Source organism: Rutidosis leptorrhynchoides, chromosome 4 (genome assembly GCF_046630445.1).
Source record: "Rutidosis leptorrhynchoides isolate AG116_Rl617_1_P2 chromosome 4, CSIRO_AGI_Rlap_v1, whole genome shotgun sequence".
Lineage (NCBI taxonomy): Eukaryota > Viridiplantae > Streptophyta > Magnoliopsida > Asterales > Asteraceae > Rutidosis > Rutidosis leptorrhynchoides.
The window spans coordinates 69,910,825-69,936,404 of record NC_092336.1 but is presented as its reverse complement, the minus strand read 5'-3'; the positions used below and the strand labels follow the sequence as shown (position 1 = coordinate 69,936,404).

Sequence of the window (25,580 nt, the reverse complement as noted above, 5' to 3'; positions counted from 1 at the left end):
AAGGTATATTGGACCATTCAAGATTATTGATCGTGTCGGACCAGTAGCTTACCGACTTGAGTTACCTCAACAACTCGCGGCTGTACATAACACTTTCCACGTCTCGAATTTGAAGAAATGTTTTGCTAAAGAAGATCTCACTATTCCGTTAGATGAAATCCAAATCAACGAAAAACTCCAATTCATCGAAGAACCCATCGAAATAATGGATCGTGAGGTTAAAAGACTTAAGCAAAACAAGATACCAATTGTTAAGGTTCGATGGAATGCTCGTAGAGGACCCGAGTTCACCTGGGAGCATGAAGATCAGATGAAGAAGAAATACCCACATCTATTTCCAGAAGATTCGTCAACACCTTCAACAGCTTAAAATTTCGGGACGAAATTTATTTAACGGGTAGGTACTGTAGTGACCCGAACTTTTCCATGTTTATATATATTAATTGAGATTGATATTTACATGATTAAATGTTTCCAACATGTTAAGCAATCAAACTTTTTAAGACTTGATTAATTGAAATATGTTTCATATAGACAATTGACCACCCAAGTTGACCGGTGATTCACGAACGTTAAAACTTGTAAAAACTATATGATGACATATATATGGATATATATATAGTTAACATGATACTATGATAAGTAAACATATCATTAAGTATATTAACAATGAACTACATATGTAAAAACAAGACTACTAACTTAATGATTTTTAAACGAGACATATATGTAACGATTATCGTTGTAAAGACATTTAATGTATATATATCATATTAAGAGATATTCATACATGATAATATCATGATAATATAATAATTTAAAATCTCATTTGATATTATAAACATTGGGTTAACAACATTTAACAAGATCGTTAACCTAAAGGTTTAAAAACAACACTTACATGTAACGACTAACGATGACTTAACGACTCAGTTAAAATGTATATACATGTAGTGTTTTAATATGTATTTATACACTTTTGAAAGACTTCAATATACTTATCAAAATACTTCTGCTTAACAAAAATGCTTACAATTACATCCTCGTTCAGTTTCATCAACAATTCTACTCGTATGCACCCGTATTCGTACTCGTACAATACACAGCTTTTAGATGTATGTACTATTGGTATATATACTCCAATGATCAGCTCTTAGCAGCCCATGTGAGTCACCTAATACATGTGGGAACCATCATTTGGCAACTAGCATGAAATATCTCATAAAATTACAAAAATATGAGTAATCATTCATGACTTATTTACATGAAAACAAAATTACATATCCTTTATATCTAATCCATACACCAACGACCAAAAACACCTACAAACACTTTCATTCTTCAATTTTCTTCATCTAATTGATCTCTCTCAAGTTCTATCTTCAAGTTCTAAGTGTTCTTCATATATTCTACAAGTTCTAGTTACATAAAATCAAGAATACTTTCAAGTTTGCTAGCTCACTTCCAATCTTGTAAGGTGATCATCCAACCTCAAGAAATCTTTGTTTCTTACAGTAGGTTATCATTCTAATACAAGGTAATAATCATATTCAAACTTTGGTTCAATTTCTATAACTATAACAATCTTATTTCAAGTGATGATCTTACTTGAACTTGTTTTCGTGTCATGATTCTGCTTCAAGAACTTCGAGCCATCCAAGGATCCGTTGAAGCTAGATCCATTTTTCTCTTTTCCAGTAGGTTTATCCAAGGAACTTAAGGTAGTAATGATGTTCATAACATCATTCAATTCATACATATAAAGCTATCTTATTCGAAGGTTTAAACTTGTAATCACTAGAACATAGTTTAGTTAATTCTAAACTTGTTCGCAAACAAAAGTTAATCCTTCTAACTTGACTTTTAAAATCAACTAAACACATGTTCTATATCTATATGATATGCTAACTTAATGATTTAAAATCTGGAAACACGAAAAACACCGTAAAACCGGATTTACGCCGTCGTAGTAACACCGCGGGCTGTTTTGGGTTAGTTAATTAAAAACTATGATAAACTTTGATTTAAAAGTTGTTATTCTGAGAAAATGATTTTTATTATGAACATGAAACTATATCCAAAAATTATGGTTAAACTCAAAGTGGAAGTATGTTTTCTAAAATGGTCATCTAGACGTCGTTCTTTCGACTGAAATGACTACCTTTACAAAAATGACTTGTAACTTATTTTTTCGACTATAAACCTATACTTTTTCTATTTAGATTCATAAAATAGAGTTCAATATGAAACCATAGCAATTTGATTCACTCAAAACGGATTTAAAATGAAGAAGTTATGGGTAAAACAAGATTGGATAATTTTTCTCATTTTAGCTACGTGAAAATTGGTAACAAATCTATTCCTACCATAACTTAATCAACTTGTATTGTATATTATGTAATCTTGAGATACCATAGACACGTATACAATGTTTCGACCTATCATGTCGACACATCTATATATATTTCGGAACAACCATAGACACTCTATATGTGAATGTTGGAGTTAGCTATACAGGGTTGAGGTTGATTCCAAAATATATATAGTTTGAGTTGTGATCAATACTGATGAAAGGACCCGTTCATATACATTATAAAAGATTCACAATAGTTGATTACATCGCGAGGTATTTGACCTCTATATGATACATTTTACAAACATTGCATTCGTTTTTAAAAGACAAACTTTCTTTACAACAAAAATTGATGGTATGCACGCCATTTCATAATATATCCAACTATAATTGACTTAATAATAATCTTGATGAACTCAATGACTCGAATGCAACGTCTTTCAAAATATGCCATGAATGACTCCAAGTAATATCCTTAAAGTGAGCTAATGCACAGCGGAAGATTTCTTTAATACCTGAGAATAAACATGCTTTAAAGTGTCAACCAAAAGGTTGGTGAGTTCATAGGTTTATCATAACAATCATTTCAATATATTAATAGACCACAAGATTTCCGTTTATAAATATATGTACACTCGCAAGTGTATAAAAGTATTCTATAAGTTGTAGGCACCCGGTAACAAGCCTTAACGTTCATGTTTTACCCTCTGAAGTACACCAGATCAGGTGTGTTTAAAATAACCTCGAAGTACTAAAGCATCCCATAGTCAGGATGGGGTTTGTCAGGCCCAATAGATCTATCTTTAGGATTCGCGCCTACCGTACATAGACAAGTAGTTTAATGTTACCAAGCTAAGGGTATATTTCTGGTTTAAACCCACGTAGAATTAGTTTTAGTACTTGTGCCTATTTCGTAAAACATTTATAAAAACAGCGCATGTATTCTCAGTCCCAAAAATATATATAAAAGGGAGCAAATGAAACTCACTTTTGCCTTGAAGGTATTTAATTCGACTTGGTCTCCGATAGATATCACGAACCTAACCATATATATAATATATCAACATATTTTCTTTTTTAAGTAATCGTTACATATATATATACTATTAATACTTTTAATATTTTCTTAGTCCGTAGTTAGCAGTCCGATGTTAGTGGTCCACAATTAGTTACTTAAATAAAATAAATAAAGACCCCATCGTATTCGTATTGATCAGAATTAATCTCGACCCATGGTACCATGTTGTCAAATGACGTGTTGCGTACATAAAGTACCGTGTTGTCAAATGACGTGTTGCGTACAATCATGAGGTCTTATGATTAATCTTCTCGTGTTGTTTACGGGTGGTCCTGAAATATATAAAATCAAATCATAAGTAATTATATATAAAATATCATATTAATTAGAAAAGATATGATTAATTTACTTTTTCTCCAAATATTTTCGTAGCTAAACTAGCTTCGGATACCCAATCTTGTTTTAGTCGTAGTTTCTTCATTACAACTCCGTTTTTGTTGGTTCAACTTGCCACTTCCTTGGATCGAGTCAAATTTTAAGAATATGAACTAAAAATACCTTAGTTTGTATTCGAAATCATAGATTATAGGTCAAACTTTGGTGAAACTTATGAAAGTGATCATTTTCCATCATAAAAACAACATTTAATGATCATTTTTCTAAAAATACTTACACTTTGAGTTAAACCATGAAATTTTTATGTGTTAACATATTCATAAGAAATATCATTTTTCCAGAACATGAACTTCCAATTCAGAGTTCAAGATGGTTTTTAATTATCCAACCCAAAACAGCCCCCGGTTGCACTCCGACGACGTAGATTCAGTTTTTAAGATGTTCTTTGTAAAACCAAGTTATATCTTGTTAGGTTAGCATATCATTATGATATATTACAGGTCTTAAAGTGTTTTAAAAGTCAAGTTAGAAGGATCTATTTAGTTTGCGAACAAGTTTGAAATCATTCAAACTATGTTCTTGTTGTTAAAATTTTATACCACAAAATAAGATAGCTATATGAATATGAATTGAATAAGATTATGAACAAGGTTACTACCTCAAGTTACTTGGAAAAAGTTACTGCAAAAGATAAGAAATAATCTTGGAATCAAAGAGTGGTGGAGTTAGATCAAAAGGTTGGAAGTAAACTTCTTCAAATGGGTGGTTATTTTGATATGTTCTTGAAAGAGTTTTCTTATGGTGTTTAAGGCTTGTAATTGAAGCTAAATGATGGGGAAAATACTTAGAGATGATCAAGTATGAAGTTAGGAGTATTTTGAGAGAGAAATGAGGGTGTATGTATGAGAAAATGGAGTGAAGAAATGGTGTTCATTTATAAAAACGTTTTTAGTTTATAAAGAAAGAAAAGGATACCTAATTTTGTTTTCTTACTAATAATTCATACTACTTGACAAATCCTAGTTACCTCATATCTAGGGCAGTAATAATGTTGATTAGGATGTTGATTTGATGTGTATATACCAATAGTAAATACGTATAGAAGCTGGGTATGATATGGGTACATATACCCTAGATATACGTATAGAAATCTTGAGGAAACGGAACGAGAATTCAAATATAGCTATCTTTTGTGAATATACTTATATTTTTTTTATGTATTTAAGTCCTTAAAAAGTGATTAAATACTTTATATATACGATACGTGTATAAGCATTATATATTATAAGTATATATATCAAATAATGTTACGTATAGTTATCGTTTTAAAAACTTAAGTTAGTAGTTTCAAAATATACTTATAACTCATTGTCATTAGTACACAATGAGATGTTAAACCATCCTTAAATCATGTTAAATATATATAAATACATATATATACACAAACGTATAATTATCATATGTTATATAGTTCGTGATATCATCGGTCATATTGGACGGTCAAACGTTGTGTAAAGCTCTTTTCAAAAACACAAGTCTCAACAATTTGGATTGCTTATCATGTTGGTATGGTTTAATTTATGTAAATATTAATCTCATAAGTATAATTTGGTCGGAAAATTCCGGGTCATTACAGTACCTACCCGTTAAAGAAATTTCGTCCCCGAAATCTGATAGAGGTTGTTATGGATAACAATAAGAAGGTTTTCATGACAAATATAAGGTGATAATGGAGTTTTATCATCATTGAGTAATGTAGATAAAACGATTCGATTATGCGAAGAATATAAATGAGACTATAGTAAAAAAGTGAGATGAGTAAAATATATTCGTCTTAACCGATGACGTAGTTATGATTGATTTCCGGGATTTAAGGGATTTAAAGAGAATCTTACGTAACAAGATTTGGTTCTTTGGTGATTAAGGAAATCAGGATCTTCTTTGATTATATGCAATAATCTGTTTCGATTGCTCTGTCGGATATTTCACTATAAATTCACCCCTTCGTTTCCTTATTTTTCACGACTCACACCTTCTATTCTTTCTCCCTTGATTCTTACTTTAAAGCATTCATCAATATGCTCCATCCAGTCCAGATTTTTGATATACTCCTAACGTTTATATCTGTCATTCTTCTTTTTCATCTACCACCAGAAGAATCTATTTACGTCTACTATACTATTGTGTTTATAGTGTTTCTAATTCTCCCGTGTCTCTATATTGCTATCTGCATCGATATACAAGGTTTGTAATTTCGAGGTTATTATCGGAGTTTATATTCTTCATTATTTTTCGGAGCTTCATGCTTTCGTTTTCTCTTCCTGACTTCGAGTCAAGCGAGTAATGGTCCGGAATTCGTAGATATGAAATTCAGAATGAACATAGCTAATGCTCTAAGAAGAAAATGGTAATAGAACGATTTTGATTTGTTAAATTACCAGAATACCCTGGAGAAGACCGAGTCATCCAGAAAAATATTCTCTTGATATGTTTAGAGATTAGATAGAATATAAGAGTCGTGTAAATGGCACATGATGACGGTACTGTGAATCATCATGCTTCATTAGAAACTCAGCATGACTTACTGTAATATAATGACGTTGATCAAGTGTCATTATATTATACTAATCCATACTTCAGTTCCCAACACTACTTCAAAACATTCATATTTTAAACTCGAAGGTTTCAGAATTTAGAAACTAACACAGTTTCTTTTATGTTGCAGATATTACGGAGAGATAAATGATCTCAGATAAGAATAGTTGTGAAAATATCGCCAGAAATATGGAGGATATTTATAATAGAACATACGAGAATATCTTAGAATTTCTAATATCAATGGATGATGAAGAAGATTTGTATGTGAAGGTTTTGAAATGAGAAATAAGATGTTTGCTAACGATTTCAGCAGCACAGAATCATTTGGATTCTTTGAAGGCAAACTTATTCTTTGTGATTTGTCCACGGCTTTCTTCATAGTTTCGCATAATCCGCTTTTCGGTACTAAATTTTCTATCGAGCGTTCCTAACACTCCTTTCTTTATCATCAAACTTTTGGCCATTAAGATCATCCACAACATGCTGCTTCGTCAGCATTTTCAAAGTTAACTGATCTGGGTCATCGGTTATCAAACCGAGGTAGTTTCAGGAGAATTGTGTTTTTAGAATGATTAATCACAGATGGTAATATTGTGGAATATAAAAGGTTCCCCAGTAACAATAAAGAGTACGCATATATATCGCGGTTATAATAAAGTTGTTTCGGATGAAAAGTCGGAGTTGACTTGATGGAGCTGTGACAAAATTAGCTACTTTGGAAAGGGATTGCAAAACGATCTTCGGTAATAACAATGTCAAAGGAACTAGAACAGATACGTGTCAAACGTTTACTCAGTTTCCGAGGATTTTTCAGGTGCATAACTATATGCATCAATCTTTTCTTTCGTAGATGAAGTGCGGTTGGTTTATCCTCTCGATTGAGGTGTTTTTAAGAATCATGATAGATTTGAACGCTGATTGTAATCGTCGAGATACAATGAGGTTTAAGATGAAATCAAGTGGCAATCTTGAAGAAATATTTAGTTTCATGTGTTATAATCAATATTTTAATTCATTTTAATTGTCCAATGTCATTAGTTCACAGTCGATAGTCCACAGTAACAGTCCAATAATTCATATATAGTTTAATATATAATATACGAATTAATTAATACGTGTCATGACCCGTATACGTCTCAGACTCGATCACAACTCAAACTATATATATTATTGTAGAATCAACCTCAACCCTGTATAGAGAACTCGATCATTACTGCATATAGAGTGTCTATGGTGATTCCAAATAATATATATAGATGCGTCGATATGATATGTCAAAACATTGTATACGTGTCCCGATATTTAAAGTGCGTAAAATAATTACAGAAATTAAATGACGATAAATAAAAGTACGATAATTAAATTGCGATAAATAAACTGCGATAAATAAAATGTAATCAGTTAGCTAGGAACAGTTAGCAGGGACAGTTAGCGTGGATTCTTAACAAAATTTTTCATAGTTAATTTGTTTGTTTCTAACAGATTTTATTTTGTCATATGTTTTCTTCATATGCCACTTGTTGGATTCTGGGAAGTCAAAATCCAAATATAAAATTGAATGAAAATGGTTATTCTGCGGTGAACGGATACGTATATCGGTGATTGTAAGTAGGATAGTAAATGACTGTTGAATCAACTTCGACGAATGTACAATGTAACTTATTAAGATGAAATCTAATTATTCCTCGAGTATTACCTACCCGTTAAAAAAAAATTTCACCATTAATATTTTGTACAAAAGAACTTTTAATTACAATCTTTATGAAAACATATATACATATATATTTTCTTCAGATGAAATCATGAATTTAATGAGTTAATATGATATTAATCTCATTTGCTTTTCGGTTTGAGCTAAAATAAGAAATCTCTAAAACTTTTTGAAACCACATATTCTTCGCAGAACATCAATGAAGTTATGGATCAATACTTCATCGTTCATTATTGTTGGTACTCCTTGGTATCTATGGTGCGTATGATGTTGATGTTTGTGGGACAAATTATGATGTCGAGACGTGTGATGCGGATGTTGTTTGTTAGTGGTGATGATGGTATTGTTGATGTTATTGATGGTGGTGCTGATTATGCTGCTGGTGCTGCTGCTGGTGTTTGCAACCTTCGCACCATGTTCTCCAAAGCCGTCACGCGAGCGCGAAGTTCGTTAACTTCTGCTAGTACACCAGGATGATTGGCGGTTGGAGCGAGCGAATGAACAATATTTGTAATATGGGATAGTATATAATCGTGACGAGATACTCTAGAAATGAGAGAGAAAATGGTGTTTCGAATAGGTTCACCGGTAAGTGCTTCAGGTTCATCGCCAAGAGGGCAATTTGGTGGATGGAATGGATCACCTTCTTCTTGTCTCCAGTGATTTAGTATATTACTAACCCATCCCCAATTCATCCAGAATAGATGATGGGAAATTGGTTGATCCATTCCGGTGACGCTGCTTTCGGAGCCCGAATGGAAATCCATATCGGTATAACTGTCGGAATCTGAAGAATTCGAACTAGATGCGGAATCCATCTTGTATAATGGGGAAAATGAATTTTTGGTATGGAATAGATTATAGGAGTTAGATTTGGTACTCTTCAATACATAATTTACATATGTATATATAATACCAAAATCCCGTAAATTACGGAGAATCTTTGAAAAGATATCAGTCAAAGTTCGCAATAACAGATATGCTAAGATAAGAATTCGTCTATACACTATCAATGCAGTAAATGCAGTAAAATGTGTCTAGACTTATGAATGATAAGCAGGTAATTTCCTAAGGATGATAAGCAGATGATTTCCGACTAGAAATGATAAGCAAAACTTTTGACATGTAGACACGGTCGAAGTCCAGACTCATTAATGCATCCTAACAAGTACTAGTTAGACACACTAATGCAAGACCTGGTTCGCTACGACCACCGCTCTGATACCAACTGAAAGGACCCGTTCATATACATTATAAATGATTCACAATAGTTGATTACATCGCGAGGTATTTGACCTCTATATGATACATTTTACAAACATTGCATTCGTTTTTAAAAGACAAACTTTCTTTACAACAAAAATTGACGGTATGCACACCATTTCATAATATATCCAACTATAATTGACTTAATAATAATCTTGATGAACTCAATGACTCGAATGGAACGTCTTTAAAAATATGCCATGAATGACTCCAAGTAATATCCTTAAAGTGAGCTAATGCACAGCGGAAGATTTCTTTAATACCTGAGAATAAACATGCTTTAAAGTGTCAACCAAAAGGTTGGTGAGTTCATAGGTTTATCATAACAATCATTTCAATATATTAATAGACCACAAGATTTCCGTTTATAAATATATGTACACTCGCAAGTGTATAAAAGTATTCTATAAGTTGTAGGCACCCGGTAACAAGCCTTAACGTTCATGTTTTACCCTCTGAAGTACACCAGATCAGGTGTGTTTAAAATAACCTCGAAGTACTAAAGCATCCCATAGTCAGGATGGGGTTTGTCAGGCCCAATAGATCTATCTTTAGGATTCGCGCCTACCGTACATAGACAAGTAGTTTAATGTTACCAAGCTAAGGGTATATTTCTGGTTTAAACCCACGTAGAATTAGTTTTAGTACATGTGCCTATTTCGTAAAACATTTATAAAAACAGCGCATGTATTCTCAGTCCCAAAAATATATATAAAAGGGAGCAAATGAAACTCACTTTTGCCTTGAAGGTATTTAATTCGACTTGGTCTCCGATAGATATCACGAACCTAACCATATATATAATATATCAACATATTTTCTTTTTTAAGTAATCGTTACATATATATATACTATTAATACTTTTAATATTTTCTTAGTCCGTAGTTAGCAGTCCGATGTTAGTGGTCCATAATTAGTTGCTTAAATAAAATAAATAAAGACCCCATCGTATTCGTATTGATCAGAATTAATCTCGACCCATGGTACCATGTTGTCAAATGACGTGTTGCGTACATAAAGTACCGTGTTGTCAAATGACGTGTTGCGTACAATCATGAGGTCTTATGATTAATCTTCTCGTGTTGTTTACGGGTGGTCCTGAAATATATAAAATCAAATCATAAGTAATTATATATAAAATATCATATTAATTAGAAAAGATATGATTAATTTACTTTTTCTCCAAATATTTTCGTAGCTAAACTAGCTTCGGATACCCAATCTTGTTTTAGTCGTAGTTTCTTCATTACAACTCCGTTTTTGTTGGTTCAACTTGCCACTTCCTTGGATCGAGTCAAATTTTAAGAATATGAACTAAAAATACCTTAGTTTGTATTCGAAATCATATATTATAGGTCAAACTTTGGTGAAACTTATGAAAGTGATCATTTTCCATCATAAAAACAACATTTAATGATCATTTTTCTAAAAATACTTACACTTTGAGTTAAACCATGAAATTTTTATGTGTTAACATATTCATAAGAAATATCATTTTTCCAGAACATGAACTTCCAATTCAGAGTTCAAGATGGTTTTTAATTATCCAACCCAAAACAGCCCCCGGTTGCACTCCGACGACGTAGATTCAGTTTTTAAGATGTTCTTTGTAAAACCAAGTTATATCTTGTTAGGTTAGCATATCATTATGATATATTACAGGTCTTAAAGTGTTTTAAAAGTCAAGTTAGAAGGATCTATTTAGTTTGCGAACAAGTTTGAAATCATTCAAACTATGTTCTTGTTGTTAAAATTTTATACCACAAAATAAGATAGCTATATGAATATGAATTGAATAAGATTATGAACAAGGTTACTACCTCAAGTTACTTGGAAAAAGTTACTGCAAAAGATAAGAAATAATCTTGGAATCGAAGAGTGGTGAAGTTAGATCAAAAGGTTGGAAGTAAACTTCTTCAAATGGGTGGTTATTTTGATATGTTCTTGAAAGAGTTTTCTTATGGTGTTTAAGGCTTGTAATTGAAGCTAAATGATGGGGAAAATACTTAGAGATGATTAAGTATGAAGTTAGGAGTATTTTGAGAGAGAAATGAGGGTGTATGTATGAGAAAATGGAGTGAAGAAATGGTGTTCATTTATAAAAACGTTTTTAGTTTATAAAGAAAGAAAAGGATACCTAATTTTGTTTTCTTACTAATAATTCATACTACTTGACAAATCCTAGTTACCTCATATCTAGGGCAGTAATAATGTTGATTAGGATGTTGATTTGATGTGTATATACCAATAGTAAATACGTATAGAAGCTGGGTATGATATGGGTACATATACCCTAGATATACGTATAGAAATCTTGAGGAAACGGAACGAGAATTCAAATATAGCTATCTTTTGTGAATATACTTATATTTTTTTATGTATTTAAGTCCTTAAAAAGTGATTAAATACTTTATATATACGATACGTGTATAAGCATTATATATTATAAGTATATATATCAAATAATGTTACGTATAGTTATCGTTTTAAAAACTTAAGTTAGTAGTTTCAAAATATACTTATAACTCATTGTCATTAGTACACAATGAGATGTTAAACCATCCTTAAATCATGTTAAATATATATAAATACATATATATACACAAACGTATAATTATCATATGTTATATAGTTCGTGATATCATCGGTCATATTGGACGGTCAAACGTTGTGTAAAGCTCTTTTCAAAAACACAAGTCTCAACAATTTGGATTGCTTATCATGTTGGTATGGTTTAATTTATGTAAATATTAATCTCATAAGTATAATTTGGTCGGAAAATTCCGGGTCATTACAACTGAGATACGTATACACTGGGTCGTGGATTGATTCAAGATAATATTTATCGATTTATTTCTGTACATCTAACTGTGGACAACTAGTTGTAGGTTACTAACGAGGACAGCTGACTTAATAAACTTAAAACATCAAAATATATTAAAAGTGTTGTAAATATATTTTGAACATACTTTGATATATATGTATATATTGTTATAGGTTCGTGAATCAACCAGTGGCCAAGTCGTACTTCCCGACGAAGTAAAAATCTGTGAAAGTGAGTTATAGTCCCACTTTTAAAATCTAATATTTTTGGGATGAGAATACATGCAGGTTTTATAAATGATTTACAAAATAGACACAAGTACGTGAAACTACATTCTATGGTTGAATTATCAAAATCGAATATGCCCCTTTTTATTAAGTCTGGTAATCTAAGAATTAGGGAACAGACACCCTAATTGACGCGAATCCTAAAGATAGATCTATTGGGCCTAACAAACCCCATCCAAAGTACCGGATGCTTTAGTACTTCGAAATTTATATCATATCCGAAGGGTGTCCCGGAATGATGGGGATATTCTTATATATGCATCTTGTTAATGTCGGTTACCAGGTGTTCACCATATGAATGATTTTTATCTCTATGTATGGGATGTGTATTGAAATATGAAATCTTGTGGTCTATTATTATGATTTGATATATATAGGTTAAACCTATAACTCACCAACATTTTTGTTGACATTTTAAGCATGTTTATTCTCAGGTGATTATTAAGAGCTTCCGCTGTCGCATACTTAAATAAGGACGAGATTTGGAGTCCATGCTTGTATGATATTGTGTAAAAACTGCATTCAAGAAACTTATTTTGTTGTAACATATTTGTATTGTAAACCATTATGTAATGGTCGTGTGTAAACAGGATATTTTAGATTATCATTATTTGATAATCTACGTAAAGCTTTTTAAACCTTTATTGATGAAATAAAGGTTATGGTTTGTTTTAAAATGAATGCAGTCTTTGAAAAACATCTCATATAGAGGTCAAAACCTCGCAACGAAATCAATTAATATGGAACGTTTTTAATCAATAAGAACGGGACATTTCATTATGGGCGTAGGTGTCGAACTCCAATTTGTTGGGGTGAAGTGGGTCAAAGAGAAATCGAGAGTACCGATTTGGTTTTAGAGACGAATAGCAAGATTGATATGATTCTGACTCATTTGAAAAGGCTCAAGATAGACAAAAAACTTATGCCGATAAGCGTAGATGACAAATTGAGTTCCAAGAAGGTGACATGGTGATGCTTAAAGTTTCGCCATGGAAAGGTGTTATTCGGTTTCGAAAACGGGGAAAGTTAGATCCTCGGTTTAGTGAGCCATTTAAAATTTTAGCTCGTGTTGGTGAAGTTGCGTATCGTTTGGAATTACCCGACGAGCTTGTGGGGATCCATAATACATTTCATGTTTCCCATCTCCGTAAGTGTCTTGCGGATGATTCTTCATGGGTGCCTTTAGACGAGATTGAGCTAAACAATAAGTTAGAGTATATTGAGGAGCCGATTGCTATACTCGATGAGAAGGTCAAAAGGTTGAGAAATAAAGAAGTGAAAACTTTTAAAGTTCAATGGCATCGTAGTAAAGGTTCCGAGTTTACTTGGGAGCCCGAAGAGTTTGTGTTAGTTTATCTTCCCGCTTGGATCGCGAGGACGCGCTCCGATTCAAGTGGGAGAGAGTTGTAAGACCCGAATAATTATTGTACAGAGAGTAAATATGGTGCTTAAAGTGTGGATAACATTGGGTAAATAAACAGAGACCAGAACCTGTTCAGGCCATAGGTGCGCGCCGCGCACTGTTAAGTGTGCGCGTGGCGCACTTCTCTAGCTGGCAGATTCTGTTTCTTTTAATTAGATATTTTAGAAGGGCTTTTTGGTAAATTCACTTGGGGACGAGTTAAAGGCCACAAGATCAGTTAGTGGAGTGTCATAACTCCATTATCACCTACCTTTATCCATTCCACTTGAATTCTAGAGAGAGAGGAGAGTTCTTGAGTGAGAAAGCTCAAATCAAAGAGGAAGAAGTTGATTTCGGGCCAAAGCGTGTGTGTTAAAGTTGTTCATCTAATCACTAGGTACGTTGTGATTGTGGTGGTAAGCCCTAACTTTGATTTCCTTATTTTAATTTGTTTAAGGGATAGGGTTTGGGTTAGTGATGAACATAAAACCCATATTTAGTGATTTTGGGTGTTCTTGGGTAAGATTGAGTCATGAGGACTCAAAGATGACTAACCTAGGATTTTGAAATGATAAATGGGCTTATGAGTCATAATTGGTTAGTTAATTACTAGCACACCTAGTTGTTAAGTAAATGGGTGTTATGTGGGTTAGTGGATGACCCGAAATGGGTGTGTTGACTTTGAAATGGTCAAATGGGTAACAATTAACCTAGTTGGGAAAGATGGGTATGAAATACCCTAATTGTGTATTAGTTAGTGTGGTTGGACATTAATCACTAGCTTTTAGTGATTTGTGATGATCTTGACATTAAATGAACGATTTTGGTGTAAATGGGGCATTTAATGCATTTAAGTCATTAAATGCACATGAGTAAATTGTTGGTGTTTAGTCCAACTAGTTTGTGTGTTGATTGAGTACTTATTGTATTAGGTACTTTGCTTTGAAGCTTTCGAAAGTATAAAACCGTCACTGAATCGTTAAAGTGAGTGGAATATTTATATATGTATGTATATGATTTATTTGCTTGTGGGGTATGGGTTAAAGTTCGATGTTGATGATACCATATCCTAGAGTATATTGTTTGTTCGTTTGATGAGGGTTTAAGTTCGATGTTGACGATACCTCATGTATGGATTTTAAGTTCGATGTTGATGAAGCCATACCACTATTGTAGTGATGTTTGTTTGATGAGGGTTTAATTTCGATGTTGACGATACCTCATATGTGGGTTTAAGTTCGATGTTGACGATACCACGTTTATTAGGACGAATGGGGATTAAGTTCGATGTTGACGATACCATTCGTAGGGCTAGCCTTGGGATTTGAATACTAATGGATGTTGTGAACATCAATGATGTGTATTGTGTTGTAGCATGTTGTATTGTTTGCGTTATATGCTATTGTTACACTAGTTTGTGTTATCGAGGATTTAGCGTTATACATTATGAAGGTATGCTAATTATATTGCTAGTATGTATGCGGATTTGGTATAAGTGTTTGCAAGTAAGTAAGTTATATATGTATATGTATAATTATTGCATTCACTAAGCGTTTTGCTTACCCTCTCGTTGTTTACCTTTTTATAGGCTCCGGCGTGGACAAGGGTAAGGGCGTTCGTTTGGATTAGTGATCCCGCTTTGTTTTGATAGGGGACGCTTTTTGGATGTGTTAGCTTTTGAAGTTTGACCGAAATTTGGGTAGTTTAACCCCCAAACATCATGCTCTAGTGTCGTTTGGAATTTAAACTAGTGTGGTCGAAACTTACATTTTGTATGAAACTCGTATTTCGGCCATATGTGGGCCTGGTTCGTAAAACTTGTTTTATTATTGAAACGTGTTAGTTTTACATATTAGAACATGTTGTGAAAAGCGTTTCGTCTAAATATGTCGGGAAGTGGGAGATCTTTAAACGAAAAATGCAAATTTCGGACAGAAGCTGAAACAGCTTGTGCGCGCCGCGCACCCTAAGGTGTTGCGCGCCGCGCACTGTTCTGTATAAAAAAAAAATTCCGCGTATTCAGTTGGATAACGGGTTGGGTTGTTACACAGATGCTTATTTTTGGGCCATTTGGCGGCATCGTAACGGTGTTGTTTTCCAAGACGATATGATAAAGAAAGGCGAGTTATTTGATTTAATTCGTTCTACTTTGTATTTTTGGCTTTTTAATAGAAGTAAAGATAAAGTTATTTGGTACAATTGACTATTAAAGCCGTTGTAGACTTCTTTGTATGTTTGCTTTTTGCCCTCTAGTTTCTTACCAGAGGCGTAATAAAATTGTATTTGCCGTTAAAAAAAGAAAAAAAAAATGAAAATTTATCTGGTTAATTTGTAACAAGTGAAAATTTTGTGTTGATTTGTAAAATGTGAAAATTTTGTGTTGATTTGAAAAGTCGAGAACTTTATTAAAAAGTGAAAAGTCATGTGGTTGATTTGTAATAAGTGAAAAATTTTGTGTTTGATTTATAAAATTTGAAAATGTTATGCTGATTTACTAAAAGTGAAAATTTTGTGTTTTTTAAAAGAATTCAGAAAATTCACTATTCTTTAATTTTAAGTTTTTTTTTACAAGGTGTAAATGAGTAGCCTAATGGTTAAAAAGAACATCTTGATATCACTATATGAATGAATAACTGTGATCATTCTTCAATAATAAATTTAAGTTAAGTGATATTAAATAAAATTATTAATAAAAAATGATAAGAAGCATATAACATATAACATATATTATTATTATTATTATTACTGTGTTTATAATTCGATACTGAATAAATGATAAATGAAATGAATAAAGAACTCGTAATTATTGGAAATATTAGTTACTCCGTATTTTGTGTTATTTAGAAACATGTAATTCTACAGGAAGCATTTTCAAACAACTACAAAAAGACAAGGGGCTTAACTGAAAGTATTTAGTTACAAAACTAGATACCGGCGGGAATATACCTAACAAAATTTAGCGGGAAAATTGATTTTGATTTTGATTTTAAAAAAGGAGTCTGCTTACGAACAAAAACCGGCTAATCGGAAACAGAGTACGCCGACTTACGATTTGCCTCGCCGATCATAGCTAATAAGATACATCATCGTATCTTCCATGGAGAGGTTATAGAATCCCTGAGTAACAACCCACGTAGCTTTTAAAGGTCCTATATGGTGGCTGACTCTCCTGTGACAGTAACAGAATTGGAAAGCTTTGGTCGGAATAATACAGGATGGTGTTGGGATCGAATTAGTAGTGTCATGATACGATGATTAGGGTTGATGAAATAAAATCCGGAATTTGTGAGTAAACATTTTGTCAATTTGGAATGCACATTAGATGTTTGTGAAAATGTCCCTGAGAAAAGAAGATCATATGATTGAACTAAAAAGCGTGCAATTATTATTTAAGTTTGTGCCTGTCTAAGGACAAAACCGTGATCATGTTGATGAGATCATGCTTTGAAGATATTTACAGGAGTAGAAAATGGTGGTAGAGTCTATATGAAGATTTTCAATGTTGAAGTTTGAATACATATTGAAACTGGCTAAAGGAGGTTTAATGGTGTTTGCTTTGATGCTATTATTTTCAAAAACTTGCAGGTGATATTTAGTGATCTTTGTCTTTGTATTAGATTTGCTTATAATCACTTTATAAAAGTTAGTGTCTTGATGTAAGCTTCAGTACATTAATGACGCTGAGAAATGTTTAATTACTAGTAGATTGTGTTCTTTATGTGAGCATAAAATTTAAAATTTATCATTCTATGATGGTGTGTTACTCGTAATTGACTAATTACTATATCCAAATCAATGTTCATAGTTATTGAAATTTGATGTGTGACCTATAATACGGACTAACAGTTAATCACGTTTACAGACACGAATCCATTTGTTCGTTCCAATTTATTATGAATAACCCTAGTTATTTTTTCAACTTCATCCCTTTTGAGGGTTTAGTACGGTTTTAATTTATGTATGGTTATTTGGTATAATGATATGATGTTATCCAAATAGGAGATAATAATCTGTGTAGTTATCTGTAGGGACATATTTGTTGTACAACTTTACTTAGCTTCCCAACTAAATATGAACTTTTTATGGATGCATGTTTGCTATAGAAAACTATTGATGTGTTGTTCATTTTAATTATCTGATACATTAGTAACTTATAATGGTCCTTTTAGAATAAAGAAGTCCTTAAGTTTCCTTATACATCTACATGGAAAGACGTTTCATACAATCGTTTGCGTACAAGTAATCTCTAATATTGATATCGTAGTCAATTAGGGTAATAGAGTGGACTTTCCCGTTCGATTCATGTATCAACTGGTAATAATTTTGGTCTTATAGCATAAAAGTGGTAATTACTTTTCAGCCAGTAGTATTTATGAGTTAGTGGAATCCTTTTTGGTGCATCTCCAGACCCTTTAGGTTACCAATAATGTTCAGTTTATAGGACCTTCAGGCTAGCCATTTAAAGTGGCTCAGTAGCCCTTGATCACAAATGTTGTCCGTAAACCCGAATCAATCAAGTGGTCCCTTTTCTCAAATTTAGATATGCATCTTTCATGTACAGTATGCAAAATGAGTTAAATATTATAAACTTATGAAATGATTTGACATCATGATAGTTAAACTTTATTAAAACAAAAACACCTTGTCAATTTCTTGAATAATATTTGCTAAATATGTATGGCTATGTTCAGCTCTATTGGTTCATATGTGCCTATAAAAGCAGCTATATCTTGAGTAAAGGCACACATTGATTGGCTTGCATATAATAGAAAAAAATACACAATGAATGCTTTTGAGCTTTTTTCCCCCTTCTATCACACATGTATGGTTGTAGGTAAAGATCTCATCACTATCTATCATCCAACAGAGCACTAGTATTCAAACCTAATTCACACGCTTACAACATAGTCACAACACTCCAACTATGATTACATAAATGTTATAAACATTACAACCAATTGTAACAGAAATTAAGGTGCTGTTTGTTTTTTAAGATATTTTTATTTGAATATCCGCGGACCATGTCTGTAAAAAAAATGTGTCTAAAGGTCCTATATACTGAATACTGAAGACTGTTTGTTTTCATGTCTGCATAACTTAGAAGCACATTAACAAATGACACGTAATTATCCTAGAAACCAATACTTGTGTGCACTTCTGATTTGCAAAACTCCCAAGTATACAAAATTCACCAATGATAACCACCTCTTCCGTTTCTAAGATTTTATATAACACAATCTTTGGTCCGGACGTACAAATAGAACCCGAAAAAAAAAGCAACCATCAAACCTTAATTTGCAGACTAAATGTATGAAATGCAAAATGCACTGAACCAAAACGTAAGGTCATGTGCAAATGCAACCAACAAAGCCACAGTAGCAAGTCATGGCTACAAAGTTTACAATGGTTTGGTATAGGTTATTATAGTAGAATAGTCACCTACATAACCCTATAGAGTTTTCGACTAGTTTGTGAGGGTCCCACATAGTTTGGATATATGAATCAGCTACGGGTACGGATATATAGAGCTACTACTGGTACTTGCTTGGGCTGCAAAACTTGAAGTTGGTCTGAGTAGTTCTGCTTGAGGGAACGATGTATTTGATGGCACGTTTAGCAACAAATCTTGATCACAGTTTTCATCTGCATATCTCAATGAATCGAGCATCAATGAGCTATTATCAGGTGGTAACGCAAACAGTCTCCTTGGACTGAATCCCGGGCCATCGTTTTCCATATGCTCCTTGTGTTCATAGCTCGCCTTCATCAATGTTCTCTTGGGAGCCTTCATTGCAGGCTTTGATCCTGAAAGATCAGATAAATCATTACTAAATGCAGAATATATACACCCAAATCAAAGTTTCAGCATTTTCACTTTGTGCCTATCACTCTTTGTTAGAGGTCAGGAGTTCGACTCCCGGGGACTACAACATACAACATGGCACACAACTACACAAGGTTATGCCCTAACTTTGAAATTCACCCAAGGTCGCCTTTCGCACATTGCGTTGCGGGGACATCGGGGAGGGGGTTTTTACCGGCCATGCCCTCGGATTGGTCCGGGTTTCCTCCAGGACAGCAGTTCGGGGCGGGTTATGCAATTGCGGGAGATGATCGCGTGTGTGGTTTAGTCCCCTGTGTGATCCCAAACTGCTGTTCAAAAGAAAAAGTCTTGTTTATGTGATAATTGGGCTTAATTAGTCGATGCAATAATGCTTAAAGTAAGTAACATACTTGTATATGTAAAATTTAGCAGACAGTTGACTGACCTGAACTGATCAACCGATAACTTTGCTTACTCCGTATATATTTAACGTACAACATACAACACGTGCCTTTTGATTTTTCGTTAAAAAAAAAGGAATTTCAGAATAAAATGCTAACCTGGATATGGATGAAAATGGGGATCTCGGGATCGTTTTACGTTTACTGAATGGCTAGGTGTTATGGCATTGAGTAATTCACCATCTATAGATCCTCCAACACTATCATATTTACAATTTGTATCCTAATTCAAAACCAACATTTAATCAGTGTAAGCTTTTTAAAGAAAAAGCATTTAATTAGTGTACATTCTTAAAAAATATTTCATTTTGACCATACGGGTATTTTCATTTTTTGTTCGAATTATACGCACCTTGACCTGAAGCAGATTATATTTCTCCACCCAATCAGATTTTGTAGCACTACAAAGAGAAAGCTTCTTCAACGTTCTACAGTCTTCATTTTTCACCATTGGTGACGAAAGATCAAACACCCCTTCAGTGAGAAGTTTCTGGAACGCTGATAGGTTTTCCTTAAACTGAGGACTATTAAACATGTTTTTCAGGCTGTACATTTGCAAATTAATAATTAATTAATCTCAAGTTGTGTCTCTTAAGCATCTATAATAAGATAAGCATTACAAGATTAGATACAAACCTATCAGGGCCTTGAAAAGTGTCAACATAAGTTAAATACTTTAGAAGTTGTTGTTGTTCATCGTTTGTCATATGAGTTGCAAACTCTTCAAAGTTGATAACATCCTGCAAAATATGAAATTTAAGTAACTAATTGTAATTATCATTTATTATAATAATAATTAACCTTTTTTGTAATTTTGTATTTCACTTGTAATAATCCGAGTACATTGGATCAAAACTTACTTTTAAATCAATGTGGCACAATGGAGAATTATGGTTCATAAGTAGCTGTAACTTTTCGTCATCATCCCTGTAATTAGCAATAAAAGTATGTAACCTCAATATACAAATACTACATACCTTTTTGGTGTAAAGATGTAAATTAAATATAATTCTATATCAAAAAGTATATACCTATTAATATGATCTTGAATAACTGGCTTTTTGAGAGTATCAACAACCCGTCGGCTCGAGAAATTTCCACCCTTGTTAGCATTATTATATACAGGAAAGGTGGTTAAACGTGAATAAGCCTCGTTTTTATTATCAACAGAAAGAGAACTTGCTTCAGATTCTTCTTCTCGAGTGGTTGTCGAGTTTGGATGGCGCATAAGTACACTCCCGTGTCCAATTTCAACCGAAACCATCGGTGTATCACTATTAAAGATCAAATCATCCTCTGATGATCCCGAAAAATACGACTGTTGTTCATGCAAGATTGTATGTAAGTCCCTAGTTAGCTTCTCAACTGGCGATTGCTTTAGTCGATTAACACACGTCCTTTTTCGTGAAGGTACCATTGTTTCCCACACAATAGAGGTCTGCGACGGACCTAATTATTATAATCCGATTAAATTAATTATCATAATGAGTGATCGTAGTCGCTTATTTAGTGTAAAATTAAAAGATATTGATTTATAAGTCCGTGTTCGAGATATAAAAAGGGCCTTTATAAACATTAAATTCTTCAATACATATATAAAAAGATAATACTACTAAAAAGTTATCATTATAAATATCATAACAGGTTATCATTGTTTCCAAGGTCTCTCAGTCAAAATAACTTCTAAATAATTTGTGTCAAAAGAAGAAAAAATTCTTTTTTTTTTTTGCTGCAAGTTCTTTTTGACACACTTGTAGTAATAGCAAAACAAATATATATAAAGGTTTTTTTTTTTTTTTTTTTAAATATTGGGCTCTTTCAAAATTTTGGGCACATATTCAATGGCCTATCTTGCACACCCTCTAAGACGCCCCTGATTAGCAGAAAAAGCGTTTATATATAAGCAATCATGATCATCCGATTATCTAATTAATAATTTATAATCATTTCATAAACGAAGTTTTGCAAGAAACGAACCTGTCAAATCACTAGCATCGCCACTGCCAGGTGGCATATAACCATCAGAGTTAGATATAGCCGAGCCAGAACTAGACCTATTACTATAATCTTCGTCAAACATTTTGCGAAAACCTTGGTTGTGCTGGTCATATGCAACCATAGTATTACGATCGAGCATAATGCTAGTGGGGCCGCCCACTACATTGTCACAATTATGTTTCCGTTTTAGTACTTTGGGCTCTTTGTTCTTAACGGATATGGTTTTTACTCTAGAAACAACGCGATGATCTACAAGATCATCCGGTTCGGCTCTAGAATGAAGTGGAGTGTAGTTTACAAGTGACCCTTTAGTTCTCCAACGTGATCCACACGCGTTGCACAAAACGGGCTTGTCTGGAGGCCCGTTTCGCCATAACGGGGTGCCTGTTATCATAATTCATTTCCCACATGTCAAAATAAAGACTAAATGCATCTTATATCTCATACTCATACTTTTATTTCCGTAACAAAATAGGAAATGACAACGAATCTTATAAAATTATGTTGCAATTAAGTTTCCTATACAAATCAACATACAAAAAGCAACATATTATATAGCATATTCATACAAATACAAACAACAACAATACCCAATCCCACGCCTGTAGGGTATGTGCATATTCATACAAATATATGTATGATTTAACACATATAACGCACGGATAAACATATATGAAACTTCATTAACTTTACAAGAATTCAACAATGTGAAGTTTATAAGAAATAAAAAGTTGTTTGATTTCAACAATGAGCAGAATCCATAGTCAAAATTCAAATAGGTTGAGTGTATTTAGCCAATCCAATTGGAATTGACTTCAAAATATGAAGTAAACAAAAAACAAGCAACAAAAACATTGATTAAACCAGAAGGCATTTGAATTTAAAAAGAGGCTGCTCTGTTTTTGATTAAGTTTTAATTGGTCAAACATTCAACCCCAAATAAGCAAACTAAATTTTCAACTATTTCTTGTGTTCAACATTGACAAGGCAAATCTCAAGCTACCAAAACTCCAAAAATTAATCTCATTCCAAGATATTATAATTTAAAAAACACAGCAGAAACAGACAATAATCAGCATAGTAATTATAAATTTTGTCAATAATTGTTTCCAGGTAATTTTATACACTTTAGACCAAACCAACATATGGGTAGTGTCAACCATGATCTCAAAAAGTAATCTGGGCATAACAAAATATAACAACAAAATGAACAATTTTATTTAGTAAATTAAATTCCAAGTAAAAATTAACTCCCAAAAAATTATTAACTCACTTGTAACACCACAGTGATAGCAAGGTCCTTGCTTTCCCATCTCAGACAATTTATTTTCTCTAAAAATATACAAACTGAAAAATAATAATACCAAATTGGAAAAAAAAAATAATGAACTATTTCTTATCAAAGAAAAGTCATTTTTCAACAAAAAATACAACCCAGAAAAAATATTAATAAAAATTCAACTGGGTATACAACAATTATCAAGAAAATTTCTACAAATCCCCCAAAAAATAAAACCCACAAGAAAAAAAGTTTAATTTCCTCAAAACCCCATATACAAATTCTTTTAATTTTTATACAAAATATAACTTTAACAAGAAAATTAGATGGGTTATTGTTGTTTCATAAGAACATAAAGCATCTTCATAATAATAATAATATTAAACAAATCGAAGAAGAAAAATAAAAGACTTATTTGAAGGAATCTAATAAATGGTTGGGAAAAGAAGGTGAAAATGGCGAGAGAGAGAGAGAGAGAGAGAGAGAGAGAGAGAGAAATAAAGATGTGTTTTGTGCGTGTATATGTATGTATGTAACTTCTCCTTCTTGTTGTATTGTATACGAAGTAAATGTTTCAGCTTTCTTTTTCTTTTGCTTTAAATTAATTTATACTTAATACTTAATTAAAATATTTTAGCCAAAAAAATAGTTAATTAAATTATTTTTAAAAATTATCTAGTTAGTTAATATATTAGCTAACACAGTTAATGGTGATTAGATGATGCCACTGGAAAATTATGTTGACTTTTCCTTTGTAGGTTTTTAAAACTCAGAAACCATATCTCAAATGATAAACTAATTAATTAATCTTTATCAAGTTACAATAATAATATTTGTTTCCATTTTAGGCTATTGTGAAAGGATGTGATATGATTTTCTTTGCCATGTTATCAACAAGAGGTTTAATACTCATTGACAAAAATCCAGTTTTAATCCCAAGTTCCAATTTACATTGTTGCAAAATGTATAACAAGTATTAGTACAATTTTTAGTTTTAGTTTTATATTATGACAAATTTCACGAACGGTCCTCGTGATTTGTACCAAATTACAATTATGGTCCATGTGCTTTTTTCGTCAAGGATGGTCCGTGTGGTTTGAACTTGAATCACTGATGATCCCTCTCCCTAACGCCCGTTATCTTTTTCCGTTAAAATTTGACATGTGACATGCACATAAGAGGAAAAATGTCTTCTCCTCTCTCATCAATTAATAAAATTCTTCTCTACTTTCATTGTCTTCTTTATTATCTTCTTCTTCATTCATCTCCAGAATCATAAACCCTAAAATCTATTCAAATTTAAATCTAATTCAAATCTAAATAAATTAGAAAATCTCTTAATGCTTCTCAATATAGCAATATAAATACACCGAATAAATCATCACTTTTTCTCATGTACTGTTTTTTCTCGTATATTGATATTTTTATATTATAAATCACCACTTTTTCAAAGTTAAAAACTCTAATTTTTGCTTAAAATTCCGATCAATGCTTCGATCTCGCCATGGTTTTACTTCCGGATCTAGCACCACTAACAAAATTCCATATTCTGGTGCTTCAGATTCCGATGTAACATACATGCACATTTCGTATTACGGTACTTCGGAACTCGTCATGGTTTTAATCCCAAAAAGTCGAATTTATTTCATCAATTTGGAGTTCGAATTAAGGAAGAAGAAGCACTAGATCGACCAGCCATGTGACGATGATGATGGAGAAACTGACGATGAGTAATAGAGATAAACATCGGGTAACTAATATTGAATATTGAATGTATTTGTTATTTTTTATTTTTCATTGTTAAATTGAGGGTTTAATAAAAGTATTAGTTTTAGATATTGTGTATTTGAGATCATGATTTGTATGTGGATTATAGATGATAAGTTTAAGTGATGAAACTAACAGCTTTATAAAATCATATTGCCTTTTGATTTCAAGTGATGAGATTTAAAATGGAGGATGAATATTGTGACTATCGCACCAAATCCATATGGACGAAAACGTCATTCATTGATTTCATTGCGAGGTATTTGACCTCTATATGATACGTTTTGTAAACATTGCATTCTTTTGAAAAGGCACACCATAAATGTATATTTAAATCAAAGGTTTTCGACATCTGATGATTTCTACATATAGACAATCACCGTATATAATAGTTTA

The 25,580-nt window shown here is 32.6% G+C and overlaps 1 protein-coding gene across 1 annotated transcript; it reads right to left on the bottom strand.

The window, feature by feature from the left end:
• Positions 1 to 19,050: 19,050 nt before the first annotated feature.
• LOC139839709 (GATA transcription factor 26-like) lies at positions 19,051 to 23,872 on the bottom strand. The gene is made up of 8 exons (XM_071829847.1): positions 23,412 to 23,872; positions 22,118 to 22,522; positions 21,172 to 21,589; positions 21,001 to 21,067; positions 20,777 to 20,880; positions 20,493 to 20,685; positions 20,240 to 20,363; positions 19,051 to 19,660 (listed from the first exon to the last, which is right to left on the bottom strand). Exons 1-8 carry the CDS (start codon positions 23,449 to 23,451, stop codon positions 19,362 to 19,364), a joined length of 1,650 nt encoding a protein of 549 aa, XP_071685948.1. The 5' UTR covers positions 23,452 to 23,872; the 3' UTR covers positions 19,051 to 19,361.
• Positions 23,873 to 25,580: the final 1,708 nt, after the last annotated feature.

Coding starts and splice junctions, on each gene's coding strand:
- LOC139839709 (XM_071829847.1), bottom strand. CDS start 23,451: ATGGGAAAGCAAGGACCTTGCTATCACTGTGGTGTTACAA. Junction 22,523..23,411: donor CTATCACTGTGGTGTTACAA/GTGAGTTAATAA, acceptor TTATGATAACAG/GCACCCCGTTATGGCGAAAC. Junction 21,068..21,171: donor ATTCAAGATCATATTAATAG/GTATATACTTTT, acceptor TGCTAATTACAG/GGATGATGACGAAAAGTTAC.